The 21,894-nt window shown below is 39.0% G+C and overlaps 1 protein-coding gene across 1 annotated transcript; it reads right to left on the bottom strand.

The window, feature by feature from the left end:
* Positions 1 to 1,441: 1,441 nt before the first annotated feature.
* LOC121506877 (protein phosphatase 1 regulatory subunit 12B-like) lies at positions 1,442 to 19,360 on the bottom strand. Its single transcript, XM_041782856.1, has 7 exons — positions 19,020 to 19,360; positions 10,154 to 10,170; positions 9,889 to 10,027; positions 6,468 to 6,569; positions 6,005 to 6,055; positions 5,863 to 5,913; positions 1,442 to 1,801 (listed from the first exon to the last, which is right to left on the bottom strand). Exons 1-7 carry the CDS (start codon positions 19,119 to 19,121, stop codon positions 1,715 to 1,717), a joined length of 549 nt encoding a protein of 182 aa, XP_041638790.1. The 5' UTR covers positions 19,122 to 19,360; the 3' UTR covers positions 1,442 to 1,714.
* Between the last annotated feature and the right edge of the window lie 2,534 nt (positions 19,361 to 21,894).

Consider the following 21,894-nt stretch of genomic DNA (forward strand, 5'->3'; position numbering starts at 1 on the left):
GTGCCAAATCTTCTCTGCCAATGCCAAACAGCTGATTCTGCCATTGACTCTTGTTTGGTGTTTGGTGGACTGGATAATTGAAGTTTGAAGAAACAAGGCATATTTATATATTTATTAATTTAACAAACAGGAGCCTCAGTAGTGTGTGGAAGATCCATACACAGCTACAACAGCCTGGCACCTCCTCCTCATGCTGGTTGCCAGTATGGTCACACACTGCTGTTGGATGGCATCCCATTCTTCAACCAGCATTTGTCGTAAGTCAGCCAATGGTCACTCTGGCACCAACAGCACACCTACCCACTCTTGGGGTGTTGTCTTCTTGGGACACCCACTTCGCGGGCTGTCTCTGACATTCCCCGTTATATGGAACTTGGCCTTCAGTTTGGAGATGGTACTGGGGTTCAATCCAAACAATGGCGTAACTTGGTTTTCTGGAACAGCAGCTTGAAGTTGCCCAACCAACAGGCCCTATCCAGATCAGTCAAACGTGGCATGCCCATTCTTGAAGCAGACATCTACTGACCACTGTAGCAGGGCCCACGCTCACATGTGCTGAGAATCAGGCACCTGATTGGCAGCACATGGGGGTACCAGAAGCTCAAAACAAGAGTCAACAGCAACAGCAAAATAAGCTGTGTGGCATTGGCAGAGAAGATTTGGCACATTTTTCATGGGTGCAACCCACATACTCAGCTCTGCTGCTCATCCCTCAAATGCATGTTCCTTACAAATGTGGCACCATTTAAAAGGGTAATAAACAGGCTTTCCAGTGGTATAATATTTATTACCAAGAAGCATTGTTACAACAAAGAAATAATGTACCAAACACAAATTTCCTTTATTTTCAAAATTAGAGCAAGGGTGCAGGACATCCGTATGGTCTGTATGGCAGAGGTCTGTTTGTGGTCATTCTACTTCTTGTTGTAACCCCTTTCTCCATAATTAAGTTATAAACACTGGTTTTAATAAGTCATAAAGTTTTGGGGGGTTATTTTGCAAAGCTGTCAGGGAGCTCGCAAATTAGACTGTCATCCTCTCTGTGGCTAAACCAGAAGTCCTGTGCTAAAAGTTATGAGGTAAAATAAGGTTCATTTTTTAGCTCAATGACTTTCATGCATTAAGGAGTTTTTATATTGCGGTTGAGGAAGAAAAGCCTGTCATTTGTGACATCATACTTCAAGGTAAAACTCTTAAATCAGAGCTGACTCTCCCACCATCCTGAAAAATGTAGCTCATCCATCATCCTCGGTCCCTGACAGCCCCAAGCCAATTTTCAAGGTCTGCATACGGAGTGGACGAAATATTGCGGTTTCCATGGTAATAGGTCTTTGAAATACCGGCAGTATTTTGTCTGTTTAGGTATGCAGAGGTTTTCTTTATTATCAGAGATTTCTCCTGGACAAATGTGCTCAGAGTGAAGAAAAAACACAGGAAGTGGTGGTTTTGGCACCTTTATGTAGGAATGTCTTCTGAATATACAAAATGAAGTTTAATTTAATGCATTATCTGTCCAGGAATGTGTCACTCAGGTTGATCCAGTACAATAATTCACATTTATAGCTGATGTGAAGTGTAATCATTCTCCCAAGTGTTACAACAGACTATGGAAAAACAAAATTACTGTAAAACTATGTACATACATTCTACCAAAGGGCAAAAATATGGCTCCTGGTATCCATCACACTTCGTCTTATCTTTCCTGCTTTCTGTCTCACTTTGACAGTTTAGTGATGACCCGGATTAAAGCGCCATTCTCGTCCTTCAGTCTCTGGTTCTCCATCTTGAGCTCGGCTTTGACCTGAAGAAAGAGCAGCACATCACTAAAGTGGACACAGATGTAAAAAGCATGCTGTTCACATCCTGGAAAATCATATGATTGGAAGAAATGCTTAATTTTTAAGAAGTTAAAACATCACATTGTTACATTGATGTTCTACAGGTATACTTTACTGTGTGTATGTTATATTTTGTGTGCAGTCCATCTTGTTTTGTGTTTTTACAATGAATGTGCGTTTTTGTAGTATTTTAATATGCAGTGCATCATATCAAACTTACTTGGCTCAGTGTAAAAAAGTAATTGCCCTAAACCTAAAAACTGGTTGTTCCACCCTTGGTGACAACAATTCAAGCATATAACATCAATTCAGGCAGGCCACTGAGTTTTGCACTGCCATATAATTGAGATAATCTGATCTCACATTAGCTGTTATCCGCTGACAGCCAGCTGATTCGCTCTCGGTATGCTATTGGCTAATTGCACTCATGCTTCCATAATTGAACTCTTGCTTTGGTTAAGCTTTGCTGCTCTCTCTGTAAGCCACTTTTTGCGACCCTCCTCCACCCCAGCTCCTCCTTTATTCTGCTTCTGACTTAATCAACATCTTTCTGTTGTCAGTGATGCTTGCTCTGCTTTGGCTTTATTGCTGCTTCTCTCCCTGCCTTAGGCCTGCCTTGTAGGCAGGAGTGTGTGCTGTTCCTACTTGATGCCATCCACATAGGCTCATGGAGGGGCAGAGGGATCCCAGAACAGCCACACCGCCAAATGTAAATAACAGCAAATCAAATAAAGAAATAAGTATAACCGCAAATCACATGTGTTACTTGACAAACTGTCCTGCAAGAAAGCTTTTGGATGAGTCTTTCACATCACTGTGGAGGAATTGTGGCCCAAACTTATTAGCAGAATTGTTTGAATTCAGCAACATATGAGGGTTTTCTAGCCTGAACGGCCTGTTTGAAGTCATGTCTCAGCATCTCAATAAGATTTGAGTCCAAGCTTTAATCAGGCCACTCAAAAACCTTTTTCTTTTCTTTTTAAGTCCTTCAGTGGTGGACTTGCTGGTGTGTTTTGTATCACTATCCTTCTGCATAACCCAAGTGTGTTTGAGCTTGAGGTCATGAACAGATGAACGGACATTCTCTTTCAGGAATGGTGGCAGAATTCATTGTTCCATCAATTATGGCACAGGTTCACATCCCAAAGCAGCCCCAGACCGTCAAAATACTACCAACATGTTTGCCCTCCTGGATGAGTCGTTGATGCACTCTTGGATTAATTTAGGTAGGCAGGCCACTCCTGGGAAGGTTTACCACTGTTCCAAATTTTCTCCATTTGTGGATAATGGCTCTCACAATGGTTTGCTGGAGCCACAAAGAATTAGAAATGGCTTTGCAACCCTTTCCAGACTAATGGATGAGTTTGTTTTTTATCTGTTCTTGAATTTCTTTGGATTGCAGTTTAATGTTATACTTTTTTAGACCTGGCTTACTTTACTTTGTCAGACAGGTTCTATTTAAATTATTTCTTGATTCAGCAGGTCTAGCAGTAATCAGGCCTGGGTGTGGCTTGTGAACTCCTCAACAAACTTCATTTTGTATTTATTTGGGATTATCTTTGTGTAATATTAGAATTTGATGATCTGAAACACTAAAGTGAGACAAAAATATGCAAAAAAAAAAAAAAAGAAAAAAAAAAAGGAAGAAGAAATCAGGAAGGGGCAATTTCATTTTCCCTGCTTAGCTTCATGAAGAAGTGTCATGTGATCTGGATAAATGCAGACAATGTTTAGAATAAAACAACATATACACATGGGTCTGAGTGACACACAGACACAATTGGACCAGACTTTCTCATTGAGAAAAAAAAAAAAGTAACAGTGCTTCTCTGTTGTATTGAGCGTCTATTTTCAGAGCAGCTCCCAGTGTTTGTTTAGAGCCCCCATTCACACACAACAAAAGCTTTTTGTTTGTGTCCTCTTGGGCATAACACAGCCGACATTTGTGAAGGTTAGGCCGTAGATGAATCCTGATGGCTCACTCGCTGCTGTGTCAAAGTGCTCACACATTCCTCAGGCAGCGGAGCAGAACGGTGACAAATGATGTCAGCTGAAACATGTACAGACAGAGCAGCTCACACCACGGCTCTAAGTCCCTCAGACACTTTGCACTGCTCCTGTTTGTTTGTTTGTTGTTGGTCTCATGTCAAATAACCTTAGATTTCCCATGGGTCAGAGCGCTTTATATATTATAAATGTTTTGAAATTTCTGTACATAAAAACAATGGAAGTGACAATACAACCCCAATAAGTAAACACTGATATAAACAGAATTTGAAGATGAGTTCAGTCGGCATCAAGGGAGCACCAAAGTCACATCCAATTCACGCTAAGGAGTAAAACAAACCCTTAATCCCAGTACCAGTGAGCTGCTGTGTGGCCTTCTGCATATAATAAAACCAGAATCTTTTATATCTCAGTGGGATCCAAAAAAAAAAAAAGAAAAAAAACATCTGATGAAGCATTTGGGGCCCAGACTCAGAAGGACCACCAGAGCTTACCACAGACATACTCCCTCTGAAACTGCTGATGCTGCACCAATCCATCCATCAATCTCCATTTACCCTCACTTGTGAACAAGACCCCAATACTTGAACTCCTTCACCTAAGGCAGAGACTCACTCCCCACCGAAAGGAAGCAATTTTCCGGCAGAGAACCATGGCCTCAGAACTGGAGGTGACTTTTGGCTGCTGAGCCAAACCAAGCTGTGCTGATTTACCTTTCCACCCCCAGTTTTGCCAAGAATGGTCCTGCCCTAGAGCAAGGCCAAGTTAGCCAGCCCCAGCTCCAAGCGTGCTGCGCCAACATCAAAGCAGTTTCACAGGGTGTGATTTTAAGTTTTATCCCTAGCTCTGCTCGGACTGACTACAACTCTGTAACGGTGGTGGTCTAATGCCAGCAGTCTCTGTGCAACTGAAATGTTTATGACACATCAAACTCAGGATTTATGTGCTCATACTGCAGACCTACTGCAGTAATTGCGCCTAAGTTCTCACCCTGGCGAGTGAGATCAAGACGGACCATGTGCAGATCCAGGATTACAACTTTTTTCTGTACCTACAAAAAACCAAAAGTTTGACCCTTTCCCCTTCTTATAGACAAATAAATTCTATAATTTATTAATTGGTGCTAGTAAAGCATGCCGATCCTGTTGCCCAATCCTAAAAAAAAAATAAAATTGTGTTAATTTTCTGTTATCTAGAGACCCTTAAATCAATCATCAGAAGACTTTTCTTTAACTTGTATGTAAGAAAATTCTCTCTTTTTGATGATGAGCATGAATTATTGTTTGTTTATTGATCACAGAGAGAAAGAGAGAGAGACAGAGAGAGAAAGAGTTGGAAAAGAGCGGTGAATGGCGCTGTCAGTCTGTCAGTTTGATTTTTAAATGGGACATATTATGCAAAAATCACTTTTTCAGGATTTTTTAACCAAAATATATGCCCCTTGCCTGACCACAGTCCCCTCACGCTCCAGAAAAATCCATTCCCTCCTTCCATCTCTTTTTCCACCTTTCAGAAAATATGAACTGAAACAAGCCATTCTCAGATTTCCCCTCATGATGTCATATGGGGAGTTAGAGCCCCCCCAAGGATTCTTTAGCCCTCCCCTCTTGGAAGAAAGTTCCACCCTCCTCTCCTGATCAGCTGCCAGCTGAGAGGAGGATCAGGAGAGCCACATCCATTAAGCCATATCCATTTCCTGAGAGGGGCGGAGCCAAAGAGTTCAGTCAGATTTAAAGCCACAGACACAGAAACATCTCGTTCTGAGTTGGACTGAAACAGAGAAGTTTTAAGACATGCAAAAATCAACCACTGGAGTGCACTGAAGGCTTCCCACACAAGAAGTCCCGCCCCCAACTATGACACAGTGCCAACCGTATCTTTACAGAGAGATTCAGCCTCGTTGGGATGCTCTTTTTTATACCCAATCAAATAATTCACATGTTTCATAACGTTTCAGCTTTTTAGGAAAGGAGTTGCATATGCACAATAAAAAAAGACTGAGCAAGCAATGCCATACCTTTAACTGCTCCTCCATATCTGAAATCTTCTTTTTTAAACTCCAACTTTCCTTTGAAATCAGAGGAGATGTCATGGATTTCAATTGGTCAAATTAAACAGAGAAAATGTGATAAATAAGAGTACAATTGGTGAGGTTTTACCTTCTTTTCTGCTTCAAGCATGTTGGAGCTGCTGTCTCCTGGTCTTTCCTTCTGCAGTAATGAAATAATATTAAAACAGATTTCAGTGCTTTGTATAAGTGATCCATTATATATTCATTTGTTTTCATTACAGTTACAAATGTGGCTAGTGTTTAATATCCAATAAACCACGTTTACACACAGAAGCTCACTGTTCTGAAATGTTGCTGGCAGCCTTCAGTAATGGATCTGCAGCCTCCTTTAATGACTATAATTTTTCATGTCATATTACACTTAAACCTGATATCATCATAGGGATGTACAGCAGATATTTCACCCCGTGCTGGCATGAAAAACACAAGTCAATTCTGATGATTATGACTGTCAGACACCTGCAAGTACACTGTAGTCACATCCTCCATTTCCCTCTGCTCTTCAGAAATCCAGACTGACAGGTTAAAGAGGTGACTGTAACTGTACCTACCTGTGCTCTCTCCAGCTGGTCCTGGATCACGGTGAGTTCCTGTTTGCTTGTCTCAAGTCTGGACTTCAACCTCTGATTGGTGGCCAAAGCCTTTTCATACATCTGTAAAACATGCACTGGTTAGGATTTTCAAGATAATATTTGATGGTTTTCACAACACACAGACCAACAAAGTCAGTCACAGGCATCTTTCAAGTGACAGGCCTAGTTTTGAATTTTTGAGCCTGGGGCCTTTTTTGCAAGGAAATTACTCAATCTTTTTTTTTTAGATTTTGCTTGGTTCATGACTTTGTGCTGTCATTTACATGCTGCATTGGATAACCATCATATTCACCAGAGGTTCACGTGTGGTTTTGACAGCAATCTACCCAAATTTATTGAATGGACTAGCATGATTATGTCCTGATATTACAGCCACTCTGTGGATGAAATACTAGTGTTGAAAGATGAAGCTAATTCGTAAATGCAAAAAGCTGTAGTTCCTGCAGTGTCCACTAGAGGCTGACTGTAGAAGCACTAGAAGTCACATACACACCCCATGGTAAAATAGCCTATTGATTTTTACAGGAGAAACAGGCATGTTCAAAAAAGATTTTGGTTTCAATGATTCATGTTTTTACGGGCACACACTTTACAGGAGATGAACTTTAATAAAACTTGGCTTTTGGTTTTAGGAAGAATCCAAGTTCTGCCTGATTAGGACCATGGATGCTGTGACTGTAAGCCAGCAGTGTAGCTGTTCTCAAGGAGGTTAAGGCTTAACTCAACTTCTCCTTTGTATGTTTCTACAATGACCTAAAGTTAGTGTGAGACAGTGTTTTTTGATATGGTAAACACAATCATAATAGGGGACAGTCTTTACCAAAACACTAATGACTAATGCTGGTCTTTGTTATTATAATACAGAGACTACAGAGAGTACAGTCTAGACCTGCCCTATCTGTAAAGTTCCTTTATAATTTTGGATATGTATTGGCACTGTATGAAGACTGATTGATTGATTGAGTCTTACACTTTTTACCAGTTGTGGTATGAACATGATTACTTTTTGCTATTTCTATGCAAATCTCATGCAATAAGAGTGCGTGCACTAAGTGTGGCTAACATTGTTCATTAGTATGTGCTACTCTGTGTACATGTGGACTATTGTTGTTATTGTTCTAAATGATCACTGTTAGACAATTTTCCCATAGGGGTCAGTAAAGTGTACTGTAGCATAACACATTGTATTATATCATAGTGTATCCTTTTGTATTGCACCATATTGTTTCGTACAGTATTGTTTTGTATTGTTTGGTATCATATCATATTGTATCATACTGTGCCATATCTTATCGTGTTGTATTATATTGTGTCCTATCTTTTTGTATTGCAACTCATTGTATAGTTTCATATTGAATTGTGTCGTATTGTATCATATGTAGCGTTACATAACAAGACAACATATCGTGATGTAACATATTGCCCCCCACTAAGTCTATCAAACTGACAGATGAACTGGAAATCTGACCCATAAACAAAAATAGGTGGGAGTCATTTTCCAATGAGGGGTAAGTGAAATAAAATATTTTGATTTTCCCTCTCACACACAAACCAAAAGCCCTGAAACAAAATGATCTCTTTTTCCTTAAACTCAAACACAACTAGAGAGAGCCAACTGATGGTGTTGACCCTCACACACTCAAAACCCAACTCAAACTGAGCAGCAGCCTGCTCCCTATATAGCCTCCCAGCCCTGCTGATTACCAACAGCTCTCAGCTGGGGGCAGCCACCTCAGGTGCACCAAGTTTACCTAAATGAGCAGGGTGAATTCTCACTGGGTTTTGTAGGGAAAAAACTAATCTAGTTTCTTAAAAATCTAAGAATTCATAACAATATCGTGATGTAACATATCGTGATGTAACATAACGTGACTAGGGCTGGACAATTAATCAAAAAATTAGATTAAATCGCAATATGGCCTGCTGCAATTTTTAAATTGCAGAAGGTGCAATATTTCTTTAACCTGAAATTTGTTTTCAATACCAGTTTATAATTTTAAAATTTTCATGCAATCATCCACAGGCAATTTTTTTCAGAATAGTCTAAAAAATCCTCCTTTTTTCTACGTATTTCTCATTGAATATGAGAGTGACGTAAAAATTATAACTCCCTTCAATACATCAACTCCTATCCAAGTTGCAATACGAGTAAAAATCATCACAGTTAGATATTTTTGAAAAATTTTCAGCTCTAGTTTTATCTACTATTTTGTTGGTTATAATATATAATGATTTGTTGCTTGTGTTTGTTGGAAAACAAAACATAATATAAGGAACATGAGATATAATCGCATATCAAGTCGCGATTGCAAAAATGGGGGGGAAAAAATCGCAATTAGATTATTTCCCCAAATCGTTCAGTCCTAATCGTGACCACTCCTGACATCACATTGATACACACTTAATGCATGTCTAAGCCCTCAAAGTGCTGCTAGCATGGCTGAGATGCTTTTCTTGCATTGATTTATTAATGTGCCTTTTAGCATATGAGCGATTTTTAGAAAAGCAATACAATATTATGATGTGTTATCTTGAAAATTCAGATTTTGATATGACCTGAATATCTATTGCTAATTTAAGGGGAGAGTTGGAAAAAGTTATTAACATATGATATCCTTTAATCTCCCCTTTATTTATCAAGATAAAGGCATTAAAAATAAGGCAAAATAATCAATCAAACTTTATTTATATAGCACTTTTCATATAAGACAATGCAGCACAAAATGCTTCACAAACAGAGAAATTAAAGGAGATAAAAGGAAATATGACCCTAACCCACTCCACCCAACCCTCTAACCCCCATCCCCCCTTCCCACAATCCATACACAATATTGGCAAATACATCATAGATAAAAGACACAACAAGAACAGGAAGTTACCAAGTAGGGACGGAGGAAACGCAATCTTAAAGGTTTAAAATGGGGAAACTCTGGAGGGGAAGGTTAAAGTGTAGAATAGAATATTAAATGAAATAAAAATGAATTTAAATGAAATAAAATACATTAAAAAGATGCTGAAATATGAAAAAAACACAAAAAGGTGACTAAGGGAAAAGCTCAAATAAGAAATTAAAACACTTAAGGAGAACTGGGTGAAATATGATTAATAGGATAGGATAGGATGACAGGATAAATGACTAAAAGATCATTCGAAGTTAAAACAGAAGAAGATAAAACCTAAATCACTAAAACAAGTTAAGATGAGGATATTAATTTTAGGTAAAAGCCATCTAAAAATGTAGGTCTTGAGTCTGCTTTTAAGGATAAGACACTAAAGGTTTGTTAGTTAATGGCCAGCTAGTCTTTTTTACTTCCTTTGTTCTGGAAACAGAAACTGAAGTCACATGCATTTTTATACCAATGCTAGCTGTATCACTTACCTTTTTGTAGTCGTTGTTTGCAGTCTCCTCTTCTGCTTTTTTCCTCGCAGACAGTCTGTTCTCTCTGCGTTTGAAGTACGACTCGGCGTGGTTTGTGGATGTGTTGTTGGAGCTGTCAGAGGTTCCTGACGAGTTCAATCTGACAACAAGAAGAGGTATTAGCTGTACAACACTCATGATTGACTCAAAGTTTAATATCACAAACGTATTTTCTCCCAGGTGATGATTTGATATCTTGATGTAAATTAAATCAGAGGATGCTTACCTAGACAGCCTCTCATGCTGAAACAGAAGAGAAATGTTTTACATCAAACCAAAGGAAATAAAAATACAACAGCAACAAAGTATTGGTTCACTGAAAATCAAACAGACTTGATCACTGGGTTGACAGATCTGGGAAGTTAAATATGTGAGCAAACCCATAAATTAAGCATTTTAAACCCTCTCTCTGTGTAATAGCTGAAGCATGCATTGGTGAATCACAATGGGCTTATTTTATAAGATGTAACTCATCACAAAGAGCATTTATTATCTTTACATCCACTTAAAAGCAAACGTCAAAGACTCTTTGAAGTGACAGCACCATGAACTCTTCACTGATTTTTTCTTCTGTTTTCCAAGAAAAGGTTTATGGCAGTCTCAAATACCAAGCCAAGTCAAAGAAGGAGAGAGGAAATGATCCTTAAAATAAACTGACAAGCACAGATAACTAAACACATCCAAAAATGGTAATAGCTCTGCCAGTGGCCCTCACAGTTTGTTCATTATAGCCTGCTGACGTTGGAAGAGTTCGAAAGTTTCCTCGATGAGAGATTTTTAAGTGGCAGAGCAGAGGAAAAGATAGCCAATTAAAGCTAACACTGCCTTAAAAAGAAGAGAAATGTGGCAAAATAAATCACAGTGAGTGACAAAGATTTATTTCTGATACCATCAGTAAGAGTCAGACAGAGTCCATTGTGATAAGCAGATCTGTATTAGTTACAAAATAAAGACTAAGTGTACGAGACAATGTTGAACAAACAGTCTGGTTGAACAGCTGTAGTGCTTCTTGGAACTGAACTCTCTGGACCTCTACTGTTAGTTAAAGCACTGTTCTTCCTAACTACATTCTTTTATTCTGTGTTTTTGGTGACAATAGTGAGGAGTAGTGTCTGACATAATGGTGAAAAATCTCCCCTGATATAAAGTTTAATTTGATTTATATCTATACGTAAGACCAAAACACAGCAGTATGTGACAGCCATCGCCTTACCTTCCCTAGATGGGCTCTACCCACACTCTCCTTTGTTCTGAGTGGAATCAGCTGTTCTGATTCAGAGCACCTGGGCATGGTGCTCTCAGGGCATGAAAGACCAAACCTTTTGTGCTGCTTGATCTCTCTTCATGTAGTCCAGACCCACCCTGACCAACACAGCCACTTTTACTCATTGGTTTAATTTTTATACTTAGAATTTACAGTCAGTTAGCGTGTCCTCAAATTTGTTATGCCCCTTGAGTGAGGTGATGACAAATATGATCTCTACTGTAACATACTGAAAAAAAATAAAAAATAAATAAAAAATCACTGTATTCTTGGTGCACTGCGACAACATTACTTTTTTACCATAGGCCTTGGTGATTTTATTGTTATGCAAAGGTAGGCAATTACATGTGGCCTTGTTCACCATGGGACCTCAAGGTAGAAACTTGGAAAATGATTTCTTTGTTTTGCTTTGAAACCCTATACCAGGGGTCATCAACTCCATTTTCACAAGGGCGCCAGGTTTTTCTTGATCAGCGCTGTGGGGGCCGGACATTGAAATAAACCGACATAAACTCGTCTTTTCCCTTCTAATTAGCATACTCTTGTAAAACTTTTATTTCCTTACAAAAATAAATGGAACTTTAAGCCTTTAACAGTGAGATTATTCCATAGACTGTAGAAAGAATTGGACAAAGCCTGTGTGATGTCAGCCATCTGCTCCCAATACGCAGACTCTAACTACTTTTGAAGCTGATCCCAAGCGGGCTCCATATTGAAATCGCTGCCCAACCGAACACATTAAGTGCGACAAAACGTGATCATTTACCTTAAAAATGAAATGTATTTTCTCTTCATTTAATGTGAAATATAAACTTTAAACAAAAAGTAAGGAAATTTGTGTTTGGTATATTATTTTTTTGTTGTAACAATGCTTCTTGGCAATAAATTTTATACCGTTGGAAAGCCTGTTTATTAGCCTTTTAAATGATGCCATATTTGTAAGGATCATGCATTTGTGGGATGAGCAGCAGAGCTGAGTATGTGGGTTGCGCCCATGAAAAATGTGCCAAATCTTCCTTGCCAATGCCAAACAGCTTATTCTGCCATTGACTCTTGATTGGATAATTGATCACACTGATGTTGGATGGCATCCCATTCTTCTACCAGCATTTGTCACAAGTCAGTCAGAGTGGCTCTGTTGGTCACTCTAGCATGAGTAGCACGCCCACGCTGATCCCACAAGTGTTCAGTGAGGTTGAGGTCAGGATTACAGGCCATTCTCCTCTAGACCAGTGGCTCTCTACCTGGGGGTTGGGACCCCTCTTGGGGGTTGCGAGACACTGAGAGAGGGTCTTCACATGCCTTAATAAACCTTTTTTTTTCTCAATTACAGGTTTTCCATTCTACACTTCTGCCATTTTACCAATTTCAAAACATATTTGCGACATAAAATCCATTTTTGTCACTTTAAAACCCTTTCCACCATTTTTTATCCTGCCTGTTTTTGCCACTTGTAAAACCATTTCTTTCAACGTCCTGCCTATTGCTGCCTCTATAGACACATTATTGCCACTATTAACCACTTGTTAAACCACCCATTTCTGCACATTTCTGCCTATTTTTCTGCCTCAGTTACAGTTCAAACCAATTTTTCATCTCATTTCAAGCTAATTTTCCACCCACTTTTACCACTGTAAATCCCTTTTCGGCCAGTTTTTAATCCCCTTTTACCACTTATTATGCCTGTTTTTGCCACTTCAACACATTTTTTTGCCATTTTTATCTAATTTTTGGCACTTCTAACCTATTTCTGCTACTTTCAAAATCTATTTTTTTTGCTATTTTTTCCCATTTCAATTTTGTTTTTAAGGAAAAGGATTTCCATTTTAAGAAGTGTATTTACTTTGGCACAACAGAATAAAAAACATATTTGTTTATTTGATAGTTGTGGTTATGCAGGTTAAAATATGAACATCACAGCTTAACTTTACTGTTGACCATTTACTGTTGATTTTCCTGACCTCCATTGCCCCCCAGTTCGGCTGGGCTCCAGAAAGCCCCCTCCTTTATCTGCCCTTTTGGATGGCCTTGGCTGCACATGACTATTCTATAATATGCATGGCTATGTTCAACCACCTTCAGGTACAGTGGGGCTCCCGGTCTCTTGTACCTTTATTTTGGAGGTAGTCTCTGATAAACCCCGCTCTGTTGGGGCAAGAGTTGTCATCACAGAGGATAGAGTTCGGCCCTTGACTGTGGAGATATGGGATTTCCACTGATTGCAGACATTAATCTCCCTATCTCTCTGCATTGAGATTGCCTCCAATGATGACAAGCCTCATTTTCCAGCAAAGGAGATGCCAACCCACACCATCACACTGCCTCCACCAAAAGATATTACTCTATTAGTCAAGCAATCAGCATAGCGTTCTCTGCTTCTTCTCCACGTTTTGACCCTACAATCTAACTGACAGAATCTGGTCTCATTGTTGAACATAACAGCAGCCAATCAAAATCTGATTCTCAGCACCTGGGGGTACCAGAAGCTTAAAACAAAAGGTGAGTAGCAACAGCAGAATGAGCTGTTTGACATTGGCAGGGAAGATGGGCAAATTTTTCATGCACACAACCCATATACTCAGCTCTGCTGCTCATCCCTCAAATGCATGTTCCTAACAAATGTGGCACCATTTAAAAGGGAAATAAATAGGTGCTCCAATGGTAAAAGATCTACTGCCAAGAAGCATTGTTACAACAAAGAAATGATCTACTAAACACAAATGTCCTTACTTTTTTGTGCTAGTCCACAGTTCACTGCCCCTGTTGCCCACCCCGATGATCTGATGTCATAGTTTTTTTTTAAATCTTGACAATAACTTGCAAGGTATTCTTGTTTTTTTTTAAATATATAACTTCCTCATTGGAGCGTGCCTCTAGAAAATCTATCGCTTAAATTGCCAGGTAGCCCTAACACTTTTCCCAATCCCTCCTTTCCAACAATAACTGGGACACCCCTACTCCTGGACGTAAATTTGCAAAACATAGGAGAAGGGCTAAGTGGTAGGGGTAAGGAGTGAACTGGGTCTGAGCCAAAGTGTTGCCTTATTTAGTCTCTTAGCTGTCTGAACCCATGCTCTCTGTCTTTAAGGAAAACGAACACGTCTTCCTTTTTAGTGTTAATATATTCATCAATGCTAAAAATCAGAATGTATAAACTTGCCTGCTGCAATCACTTCTGCATTCATTAAAAAAGTCCAGTCAGTATGTACCAGATAATTTTATCTTGTTTTGAACAAACTTCTGAGAAACTACGTGCAGTTCCATTTTACGTTTAACTTTATTTTTTCAAGTGTAAACTTATTGTGACAGTCGCATAATCTCAGACAAAAAACAGACTAAATCACATACACAGCAAGTGGATTTCTGTAAAAAAGGTTTAAGTTACAGAAACTATGTGTAAACACGGCGATAGGCCTCTGCTGAGACATTTACAAGACCTCTGGATCTTCACCAGACTCTGATGTCAGCTCCTTTAAGGCTCTCTGTGGACGCTCGGCTCTGCTCACTAAATGCTCATTAATGATATACAGTGTGCAGACTTGGGGAAAGCTCTGGTTTAGATTAAGCGACATCCCTTATAAACAGATGCTGATGGAAACTTTATTTTTTGTGACATTTGTCCAGAGCCTCTGTCACTGAACTCTCTTCCAGCTTCTCTCTATCCCATGAGGAACTTCTTCTCTGCTGACCAGTTATTCCCAAGTGGAAAATGTGAGCTTCCCCGAGGACTCTCCATGAGATAAACATCCATAAATACTGCGTCTGAGTTCCCACAAGCCAGTCCTTACTACTCCAGCCCTCCTTCCCTCTGTTCCCTGTCATCCTGTCTTTCACCCTCTGCTCTCTTTCTTTCTCTCTCTCTTCCTGTGTGCCTCTCTCAGAGTCACTCTGTATATTTCCCCAGTGGATTCTTAGTTCACATAAACAGAAAAGATTAACAGCTTATTACAACTTTGCATGGGATCTTCTTGCAAGTTTTGTTTCTTTATGCAAATCAAAATACAGTTGAGTTCAGTTTATTAAATTAGATGTTGAGTTGTGAAGAGCGTTTTAAGACATGTCAAGGTCTTATGAGTGAGAAAAACATTATCTTTGCTGTTGGTGGGGTGACCAGGGCTGTACTGGGGATCTATAGCCTCCCTGTCAGGCTGCTTTGGAGAACAAAGCAGGGTACTAGACTTCTTTTTCAAGGGCAATTTTTTAAAATCCAGTCAAGTATAATGCCTACAAAAATTGAAATCAAAATGCGTCTGTAAGGGCAGAAACCACATTATATCTTTTCAATTCCCATTTTCACTTCCTACTTTCAGAGCAGCTGACCATTTCGGTGTTTATTATTATAACCTGACACAAAACATATTGCATGTGATATATCTCATATCCATGTGGGCAACAGCCCTTACATGGTGTTTGAAAATGGCCAAACCTGTACAAAAGGTCTCAGGTTGCCAGTTTACCTCAGTAGCTAGAGCAGGCAGCCGCATGCAGAGGCAGAACTCAATGGTCCTCAGATTGACTCCCAGTCTTGGAGCTGCTTAGTGCATGTCTTCCCCTTGCTCTCTCTCCCCATGCCCCCTGTCTTTCTTCAGCTGTCCTACCAAAATAAAGGCAGTTCACTATCAGTTCTTTGCTCATTTGATAAAGAAATGTCCAGCTTGGATTAAACTGCCGTAAAGCTGCATCTACACTAATCTCTTCACCAGCCACCATTGTTTACAGGCCTGCATTACAACAAAACCACACCAATAGCTGCCTAAATGCTCAAACAATGCTAATTAGTCCGGTCATTCTCTGACTGGGAAAATGCGTTTCAGATTGGAGCTTTGTAAGCTGGATTCATCTTACGACAGACATGAAATCAGGTCAATAAGCTTTGCAAGGTTAAAAATCATAGCTGGAAGTCAGTTTGCACCAGGAAGTCATGGACCATCTGGGCATCTTCTCCAGTTATTTAATATTTGGAAGCAGAAAACAAGATAGCTGACAGTGATAAGACAACCGTTGACGGCTGAGCCTGAGCTTTGGTCAATGTCAGGTTAATGGGTTAAGCATGGCTAAAGTTACCTTGGATGGACGTCTTTTCCCACTTTGTTGAGAAACTCACAGAAGTTTGTACTCTGTGGTCATGCCCAGGAGTCTCCCACTGTCTGCTTATGATAGCATGGATTCTGGGCATTTTTAGTAGATTCTTGTTTGAATACAGAGCTGCTTTAATAGACAGATTGAAGACTCATGAACTTAAACATGGAAGAAGGAAGCTGTTATGGATTGGAAAGGAAATAATGTGAGAGTAAAAATATTAATGTTTGATACAACATTTGAGAGGCATCTGGCTGCAGACCTCTATGGTGGGATGTTTTGTGCTCATCTGTTGCAGACCTCTGCAACGGGGCGACCTTGACCAAGGGGCAGAAAGTGACGTACTAACCCTTACTGGGTTTTTCCATTGTTTGTGGTGTGTTATTTTTAGCTGTACTTCCCTTCCCCCTACCCCTTCCCCTAACCCTAACCCTAAAACTCTGGGTTTTCTGTAGTTTGGAGTGTGTTGAATTTAAATTCACCCCCCTCAGTAGGAGTTTCATTTTTATTCATAAAATTCTGCTGTTGTGAAAAATAGCCACTTGCTATAACCTCTGACAGCACGGAGAAATATTCAGTATGTCATTCTGGGTCTGGCTTGGGTAATGAGTGTCACTTCCCGCCCCACAGTCGAGGTTGCCCCGTCATAGAGGTCTGCAACATATGAGCCCAAAACGCTCCCCATAGAGGTCTGCAGCCACATCCTTCTATGCAAACTTCAGATGCCTTCTGAATTGTCTACTGAGCTGTCTGTAAGACATTTTTAAGGGAAATGAGACATGAAGGCATAGGGGTGTACTAATTTAACATCACCAGGGTTGCAGGGAGACACTTGCATGGCTTAACCAAGGGATGTCAAACTCAAGGCCCGGGGGCCAAATCCGGCCCATGGTACAGTAATACCCGGCCTGCAAGATCATATCTTATTTTTAGTATAACTAGCCCACTGGCATGAGGTCTGCAGATTTCCTCCAATAAATACATGTAAATTTAACCTTAATAATTTGAAATATCCTTGTTATGTCATAAAAATCAGAAAAAGTAAAGACTAAAGATAATTAGATAAAAAGCCAAGAATGAAGGAAAAGAAGTTAATTTGTTTCATTTCATGTTTTCAATTTTGCATCTCACATGACAACCTACACTTGTGATTTCTAATTTTTCTCATATATGTCCTTTGCAATTCATTATTTAGACTTTTTATCTCATACTTTAAGATTCACAATTTTAAATTTTAGGTCATATATTGACCTTTTAACTCCGATTTTGAATTTTATCTAATTTTTTTACAATTTAAACTCCCAACTTCTACTTTTAATCCCAAATTTTTACGTTCTAGACTCACAATTTGAAATTTAGACTCACATTTTGACCTTTTAAACTACACAGGTTTAAACTAATACGTTTGACTTTTTATCTCAGATTCTGAGCCTTTAAACATAACATTTTGGCTTTTTTTTATCTCAAAATAATTTATCACCATTGTTTTTTTTCATTACCAGTGAAAATAAGGTTGACCTTTTATGTTTAAATGTTGACCTGTTAGGCTCTCAGGTCAGCCCTAAATTCTGAATCTGGCCCCTTCTCTGGTTGAGTTTGACACCTCTGGCTTAACCACTGTGTGCTGTAAGGGAAAATAAAACAGGATAAATAACTATCAAAAAAAATAAAGTGCACTACTTGTGAAGCTTAGTTAATTATGATTAATGCGATTAATCCTGATTGCCTTTAGAAAGAATAATACTGACAGCCTGTGCTTGTATGGCTGGGTTAGTATGAACTCTTTGTGAATATTTTGTTGTTTATTTTAATTAAAAGCAATGTAAATTGCTTCAAGTACTTCTCTGTTTCTCTTTACTTACTTTTGCTGGTTTTCTGCCACCGTAATACGATCTACAGCTATGACGTAATCATGGCATTTAGTCCAAAGTGGTCAATTTAACCCTCCCTAACTGTCATCTAGCAACAAAAGCAATTGCATTAAAGTTTGTGTTTGTTTTTATGTTGCTTAGTATTAAATTACACAGGGGAAAATAGATTTCTGCGGCAATTCAGCAGAAAATATGCAGAACAGAATTAAAAAAGAAGAATAAACTTGATTATCTTTGCTCAAATTTGGCAGAATTTTGTGAAGGAGTTTTAAAACATGATTTCAGAACCACTGGGAAACACAGATGAGCCCTTTCCCAGTTTATCTCTAAGAAATATAGAAAATAAATAGAGACCAGTATATATCAGGCAAAGCGGTTCATGATTAGGTAATTGATAAAAGAATAAAAAGATGTTAATTCTCAATTAATATATGAAAATAGTTGCACTAAACCATCTAGAACTTCAGCAGTAAATGCAATTATTTATTGATAACACCATCTTTTGAGAAAGTCTGTTTTACTGTACTTTTTTCTAGAATGTTACTTTATTAAAGACATTCTTGCAAATGGCATAGTGCCATACACTTTTCAAGTGGATTTGAGGAACTGCTGCCTGAGAAAAATTTACAAAATGCACCACTTGTTCCCCAAAATGAGGCAAAGCGGTCTCCTCTGGGTGCACACTTCTTAAACATTGATGCAGAGTCTATTTAATAAGTACAGCTTGTGTACAAACATCCACGAACATGCTGTGGATTGTTAAAGAGATATTTCTTTGACACTGAATGAAGTCAAAGGTTAGTGTTTGCACTATGTCATCCCTGGCATTTCCTCTGCATAAACAGACAGTGAAAAGATAAAAGACCATTAGAGCTCACCCTCAGGCTCTTGGTGGTGGCAGCAGATGAAGTTGGAGAGGAGTCAGAGACTGACTTTCTGATGCGTGTCTGATCCTTTTGGTGAGAAAGTAGAGATGACATCGCTCCTCAGCTGCTGGCCCCAGCATGCAGCTGTAGTCTGGTCCCAAGAGCCTCCAAAAAAGTTTGTTTGAGAAAGTTCCCCCAGAACAAAATAAGCACCAGAAAATATAAAGGGTTGTAGTAATGACGCACTCATATGAAGATGTGATGGAGCTGTGTTAAAGTGAAACACTGGTGAGTGATGGTGAGACTCTGGATGTCTGATGAGAGTGAAAGAACAGCACAAGTGTGAGAGCTGGGGGGAAGTGGTGGGACCAGGGAGGAGGCGGGCTGTTTGTGTGTGTGTGTGGACACAAAAATCTGACAGCAGTTTTGTTCATGAGGGCTCCCCTCTGGGTCATTCAGTAGTGAAGGAAAAAGTAAAACCACATTTATGGGAATTAAGGTGTCATCAAGGTGTTAATTATAGGTTTACAGAACTTTTAATTTATTTATTTTGATGCAGGGGAGATGGAGTTAGACATAGTTCCACACAGACTGTGAAACTGGTGTAATATGTGGGGTAATGTATATGCAACTCTAGTGCATTACTGCTTAAATAAACACATTTATATATGCCAAACCTGTTAACCTGTCTGTGATTGGCTGATGATTCTATTTTGAACACAACATTTTGTTCCAACAGACCTTCATCAGGTATGATGACAGCATCAGGACATTTCTATATAATGTATATAAGTGATCATCAACTGGCAGCCCAAGGGCCACATCAGACCCCTAGAAGATTATTAAATTCAGAAAAAATGAGAATAAAAAATATGTTGTTGAGTTTTGGTATCTTTCTTTTCTTTTTATCACTATTAAATCAAAAACAAAAGATCTTTTTCTTACATGTGTTTCACTTATATCTTCACACAGTGACCAACCCAGTGATGTATGTGACAGCCCCAGAAATATGTAGCCCAAATATCTTAATCGCCCCATTGTGGCTGACTGCAGAGCTGGCCATAGCAAGTGATTTCTCTCTTTAAGGCGATTAATTACATACATTAAAAAAATAAATAAAACAGACTTTAAAAATAAAGTGTTAATGAGACTGATATGTGTAGTTTATTGTAAAAATCTTCCCACAGTGTCTGTTGAGTGTGTATCTGACGAAGGTCTGTTAAAATGAAATATTGTGATCCTATAAAGATATCAGCTAGGGTAACAGTGGGCAGGAGCTTTTTCTGATTGTTTTCAAATCTAACCCTCCTCTGACACACCTATCACGCATTCAGGTGATTCAGGAGAATTTTTCCATGGTTTTATGCCAAACATGTGCAATAGTGTGTGCATACACTTGCTGTATGAGTACATTTTGTGGTTACCAAGGGAGACCTAAACATAATTTCAGTTTTTAAATTTGGGTGAAAACAGGTCTAGATAACCAAACCTAAATTCACTTATTTCAACCTGCTCAAATCATGGCTATAGCTTCAACATGCCAGGGCAATGTTTTCTCTTTTAATCCTAATATCTGTTCAAGCCAGCGTTCAAAGGTGAACAGACATTTTTGGACTTTGAAAAGACTTTCACTCTTGAAACAGTTTTGAATGTCTTTCCAGCATTGGTAATAGTCATTTTGTAGACACCCTTAAACAATGCTCATGGGGTAATTGCAGTTATGCACTACACATGCACGTTACCTCCAGTCTCCATATGTACTTTAACCCTTAGAGGTCCACTGGCTATTTTGCCATTTTGTAAATTTTCTTTTAACAAAATAAACCACTCAGAAAATGTATACCATGCTCATGGTTAGTATAAACTTTTTCAGTACTACCTCAACTTTATAAAATGAAAACTATGTAATTTTTAATTTTAATTTACTGTATTATGGCCTCCAAAAAACTCAACACCCCACAAAATGTTTTTTTCAATTGTTCTTTAAAACAATATATTGTCATTTTAAAAAGAAATTACAAATATGCTGAAATTATGAAAAAACTACAAGTGCCAGTCCTGTACAGCATGCTCCACTGTCCCCTATGTGTAACATGAAGTTTTATATTGAATTAAAATGATCAGATTTCCTGTTTTACTTGGTCTATTGACTTCAAACAAAAACTGAAAGAAAGCTTAAGATCATTCACCTTGCAAAGCAGATGGATTCGCCCGTATCTCTGTTTCTTACTGGCGAATCCATCTTGCAAAGCTCCTATCTTAACCGTTTGGGCCCGGTTAGAAAGTGACAGGACCAATCAGCGTCAAGGGGCAGTACTTTTGGCCGCGGCAGAGTCGTAATGTAAACAAGCAGCAACCAGGGGACGGTGCATTATGGTGGAAAAGATTAGCTTGGATGCTGCTATTGCGCCAGTTTTATCAGAATTTGACAACATGTCTTTGGTAAAAGAAGAGCAAAGAACAGCAGTGAGTTGTTTTCTTTTCAAAAACCACAAAAGTCGTGTACTTACATGTCTACAGTCGCCATGGTTCGCATTGTGGGGTTTACTCCTTCAGTAGGGATGCAGCTCGACAGTGGTTATGTCACGTGTTTTGTTGCTCTGATTGCCACATAAAGATGTGACAGACAGAGCGTTCATCCAATCACCCTCTGAGTTTTTTTTTTCAAAGTCTCTGACCTTTCCCAAACACTGTGTATTGAGAGGTTTTCCGGATGGATGTGTGAAATAAATCCATCTGGTGTGCCAGGTTGTAGGAACATGCTTTCCACATGAAGTGAGCTCAATGAAAAATGTGCCTTTTTTTCATGCTGTCATGTGACAAAAGTAGCTCATGATGAAATCCGGTCAGCATGATCATGGACCCTTAGAGCTACCTGAGACGGTAA

The sequence above is a fragment of the Cheilinus undulatus genome, linkage group 3 (assembly GCF_018320785.1).
Source record: "Cheilinus undulatus linkage group 3, ASM1832078v1, whole genome shotgun sequence".
Lineage (NCBI taxonomy): Eukaryota > Metazoa > Chordata > Actinopteri > Labriformes > Labridae > Cheilinus > Cheilinus undulatus.

What these genes read in the sequence shown, in the direction of transcription:
- LOC121506877 (XM_041782856.1), bottom strand. Translation starts at nt 19,121, where the DNA reads ATGTCATCTCTACTTTCTCACCAAAAGGATCAGACACGCATCAGAAAG. An exon ending in TGCTTGAAGCAGAAAAGAAG is followed by an intron (nt 5,914 to 6,004) that starts GTAAAACCTCAC and finishes CTGATTTCAAAG; the next exon opens with GAAAGTTGGAGTTTAAAAAA. An exon ending in ATATGGAGGAGCAGTTAAAG is followed by an intron (nt 1,802 to 5,862) that starts GTATGGCATTGC and finishes CTCTTTCTTCAG; the next exon opens with GTCAAAGCCGAGCTCAAGAT.